We start from the raw sequence: 4,687 nt of genomic DNA, 5'->3' as shown, positions 1-4,687 counted from the left end.
CCTCAGCCACAGCATCACTCCCAGGAGAGACGTGTGGCTCGGGCACACTGCAGGCCCGTGTAAGTGCCACCCCCCGCAGTGTGGCACCCAATGTCCCTCTTCCCCATAGCTATGCCTCTGGCGAGGAGCATTTGCGCAACACACCTACACACTGCAGCCGACAGACAAAGTCGTGGGCGGCACACAATTTGGAAAGCTCTGGTCTGTAAGCTGGAGAAACACTCCTAGCATGGGCATAGCCAAGTTGGGAGGCAGGGAGAGGCAGCTGCCCCCCAAAATCAGTAAAAATACATAGCAAACTGAGGTTCTGCCCCCATCCCTAACAAAAGACCTTCAAATCCCCAACAAAAATCCTGATTCCTAGTCATTTCTGCTAAAGGCATCCCTTGCCTTTCAATCCGCCCGCCCGCCCGTCGAGGGCGTCTCTTTCTCTCTCTTCTCGGGGGCGTTTCCCCGCGCGCCAATGGGCGTGGCAACTAGAAGGCCACGCCCACACGGTGTAGACCCCGCACGACGGGCACAGGAGAGGTTTCGACTCTGGCCGTCGGGTCCCTCCAGTCTCCGACGTGCGCCTGGCGCGCAAGGACGCGCGTCTCGCCTGCTCCATGGCGACTGGCAACTCTCCCCTGCTGCCTCAGCCGGCGCTCTCTGCCTCGTCGCCCAGGGCGCCCCCTTCTTCTCCGGCGCTGCCCGTGCCGTCGGGGGTGCCCATGCCGCCTTCTTTCCTCCGCCCGCCCAGCCTCTTCGTGCGCGCGGCGGCGGCTGCCGTGGCGGCGGCTGCCGCTGCTGCTGCCAGCGCCGGCCCGTCGCCGTCGGGGGACAGCGGCGGCGGCTGCCGCTCCTTCTCGCGGGCGTCGGGGCTGGAGCGCGGTGGCGGCTACCCTCGCACGCCCAAGTGCGCGCGCTGCCGCAACCACGGCGTGGTGTCGGCGCTCAAGGGCCACAAGCGCTTCTGCCGCTGGCGGGACTGTGCCTGCGCCAAGTGCGCGCTCATCGCCGAGCGGCAGCGGGTCATGGCCGCGCAGGTGGCGCTGCGGAGGCAGCAGGCGCACGAGGAGAGCGAGGCCCGCGCCGGGAGCCAGACGCCGCCGCTGCCGACGGCCCTTGCCCTTCGACGGAGCGCAGACGGACCGGGGAGCGCGAGCGCAGGAGGGGAGCCCGTGCGCCACGGCCACTGCCCGGAGGTCCCGCGTGGACGAAGAGGTGCGACTGCGGGGGTGATGGACGGCGACGGGGTCGGGTGGGGACAGGGATTGATGCTGGGCGGCGGCGGCGGGGGGGGCAGGATTAATGTGGGAGGGGGAGGCAGGACACCAACCTGTCATCATCCTCTGGCTCTGTCTAGCAGATTCAGAACGAAATGTCTCAATAATAATACATCTACAGTGTTCCCATGACACTCCCAAATACATAGCATCATATGTATAGCATCATACAGTGGTAACCTCGGGTTACATATGCTTCAGGTTACAGACTCCGCTAACCCAGAAATAGTGCTTCAGGTTAAGAACTTTGCTTCAGGATGAGAACAGAAATCGTGCTCTGGCGGCGCGGTGGCAGTGGGAGGCCCCATTAGCTAAAGTGTTGCTTCAGGTTAAGAACAGTTTTGGGTTAAGAACAGACCTCCGGAACGAATTAAGTACTTAACTCGAGGTACCACTGTATATTGAAGTTGGATTCCTAAACATGTTGAAGTTTGGGCCATTAGCCTACCATTAGGAAAGCCATAATACCTAGCACAGTATGTAGTATTACTGAAAACAATGTGTAGAATATTCATTATGGCATGGAGCCAGAAGTTGCTATTCTCTATCAGTAATGTAAATTGCTGACATTCAATGGAATATTGTTTAGGCCAAGTAAGTTGGATCTATAGGGTTGCCATATTTCAAGAAGTAAAAAATCTGGACCACAAAATTGTTGAGTTTTTGTTTTTGTTTTTTACAAACCCTACTATATGTCCCTCATACAGGAAATCGTAGTGGCTAAAGGTGCAAACCACGAGGAATTTCTCTAGTAGGAACTACATAAAAATAAAGTGGGAATGCTGTTGTCTTCTTTTGCAGGCAATAGGGGCTGGTATTAATAATGTTTATTTGGTTTAGTTTTTTAAAACTGGCAAAACAATGAATTGTTACCTGTGTAGATCTCAGTGGGTATTTCATGTTTTCATGTTTATACTTCCAGCTGCAGTAAGAGCACAGGTTGCATGGCTGCACTTGTATCCGTGGGGAGCCCTGCTTGGGTGTCTTGCCATATGTGCAGAATAAATGGATACAGTGCTGGGCCAATAAATGGTAGTTGTATAGAAAATCCAACATGTGTAAGTGTGGCTGTACTCCTAGTGCTATTAGCTTAATTCTTAAGTATGTTAACTCATGAATAGAATTTCCAAAGGGATTGCATTGCATATATATAATGCCAGTAAAAAAGAAGAAGATGTGTGGTCACTTTAATTCCTCTGTATCGGGGGTGCCCAAACTTTTTTCAAAGGAACATGCATGAGGGTCAACTCAAGTTGTTGACCTTTTTTTAGGATTTGAGTTGTTTTTCGGATTTTACCCTAGGAAATAATCTGCCGGATTAGGCCTCTGAGACGGGCTTCTCTGAAACGGGCTCTATATGATGCATAGCTGTGAATACAGAAGTGGGGAGGGGGGTGAGATAGGAGGGAGACATGGATATTGGATGTGACTTATAAACTCACAAGTACAGTATTTGATTCCATGCCTAATTTTCTTTTGCAGAAGAGAAGATTCAGAAGTACGGCTTTCACTACAGTGAACCAAGAAGCTCTGCAGCCTACTTGCATATACCTTCCTTGAAGTCTTCCCCTGAAGCTACTGGAGACCCTAAAGAGAACTCTTCTGGTCCACAGATTTCAGGTAAAGAGATGACCATTTGTCCTTCAGGTGCCGACGACTCGTTAAAAGGCACCGATAGTTCAGCATCTTTGTCTTCATCAGACATGGAATCGGGGAATGAAAGCGAGCGTCTCAAGGACTTTGTTGCTTCCACTTCCAGCATCCCTTCTCCTCCTCCTCCTCCTCCTCCTCCTCCTCCTCCTCCTCCTCCTCCTCCAACTTCTAGCACTTCAAGACGCAGAGACCCGCTTGATATCCTTACCAAGGTCTTTCCAGATCACAAGCAAAGCCGATTAGAGAGAGTCCTGCATTTCTGCAGAGGAGACATAGTCCAAGCTATAGAGCAGATCCTGAACGTGAATGAACAGAAGGAAGAACTTGCAACCTCACCATTGCCAGGATGCAGCGTCCTACAGCGAGCCTCTGATTTTAGCCTCCTAGGAATCGATGTCAGGGCACTTGGCAATAAATCAGCCTTTTCTCCTCTACAAAGCAGTCCAGCTTCCTTTGGGAATGAGGCGAATCTTTATGGTCTAAGCCCTAGACTGGGGATTGGACCTTTGAGAGTGGCATATTCCCCACCTGGGAGAGCCTTACCTGGAATGATGCCATCCTACCTTAGGACAGGACTGTTTCCTGCCTTGCCTTTCCACCCAGCAATGGACTATTCCTTTTCAGGAATGATCAAAGATGCATCTTACTTCCCCAATAAAGACACAGTTGTCAGTAGCAAGATCTACACTAGACTGAATGAAGAACACAAATAGTATATTCATCAAATCTTGATTTATTTTTTTTGTAGTACTTATTTAAGTGGGTTGTCATTGCTTTTGGACCCTGCGGCTTATATCCACTGCTGCTTTCAAGTAGCTGCCACATCAGCACAAGGTTTTCAAGGGATGTGGGTGGCGCTGTGGTCTAAACCAGTGTTTTTCAACCTTTTTTGGGCAAAGGCACACTTGTTTCATGAAAAAAATCACGAGGCACACCACCATTAGAAAATGTTAAAAAATTTAACTCTGTGCCTATATTGACTATATATAAAGTAATTCTCTTGAATAGGAATCAAATAAACACAAAGAAAGTATTTTATAATTACTTTATTATGAAATAGTAAGTAAACAGAAATATGAAAAATTATAAAATACTTTATTTTTAAATCTTTCGAATTTTCAATTTTTCACACGGCACACCAGGCAACATCTCGCGGCACACTAGTGTGCCGCGGAACAGTGGTTGAAAAACACTGGTCTAAACCACCGAGCTTCTTGGGCTTGCTGATCAGAAGGTTGGCAGTTCAAATCCCTGTGACAGGGTGAATTGCCGTTGCTCTGTCCCAGCTCTTGCCTACCTAGCAGTTTGAAAGCACATCAGTGCAAGTAGATAAATAGGTACCACTCCGGCAGGAAGGTAAACACTGTTTCCGTGCGCTCTGGTTTCCGTCATGGTGTTCCGTTGTGCCAGAAGCAGTTTAGTCATGCTGGCCACATGACCCAGAAAGCTGTCTGCGGTCAAACGCCAGCTCCTTTGGCCTGAAAGCGAGATGAATGCCGCAACCCCATAGTTACCTTTGACTGGACTTAACCATCGGGGTCCTTTACCTTTACTTTTTTACAAGGTTTTCACTTGTGCAATGGGACTCCCCCGCCCCTTCTCCTCCATCCCAGCACACCGTTTAAATCTATTCTGGGTTTCCTTGCAACCCTCCAGAGCAGATTTGGGGATGGCACAGGGGGAGCAGAAAGGAAGAAAGTCCCGTTGCACAAATGGAAATCCTTGTTCTATTTGATGGTTATTTAGTGCTGCTCTGGATACAAGCCCAA

General features: G+C 50.0%; 1 protein-coding gene across 1 annotated transcript; it reads left to right on the top strand.

Annotated features, from left to right (window-relative positions):
* Positions 1-218: 218 nt before the first annotated feature.
* DMRTA1 (DMRT like family A1) lies at positions 219-4,012 on the top strand. Its single transcript, XM_083719318.1, has 2 exons — positions 219-1,203; positions 2,748-4,012. Exons 1-2 carry the CDS (start codon positions 606-608, stop codon positions 3,629-3,631), a joined length of 1,482 nt encoding a protein of 493 aa, XP_083575444.1. The 5' UTR covers positions 219-605; the 3' UTR covers positions 3,632-4,012.
* Positions 4,013-4,687: the final 675 nt, after the last annotated feature.

This window comes from Podarcis gaigeae (assembly GCF_964106915.1).
Source record: "Podarcis gaigeae genome assembly, chromosome: 17".
Lineage (NCBI taxonomy): Eukaryota > Metazoa > Chordata > Lepidosauria > Squamata > Lacertidae > Podarcis > Podarcis gaigeae.
Note: the sequence above shows the minus strand (reverse complement) of the source record. Positions and strands in the feature narration are given on the sequence as shown.

Coding starts and splice junctions, on each gene's coding strand:
- DMRTA1 (XM_083719318.1), top strand. CDS start 606: ATGGCGACTGGCAACTCTCCCCTGCTGCCTCAGCCGGCGCTCTCTGCC. Junction 1,204..2,747: donor GGTCCCGCGTGGACGAAGAG/GTGCGACTGCGG, acceptor TTTCTTTTGCAG/AAGAGAAGATTCAGAAGTAC.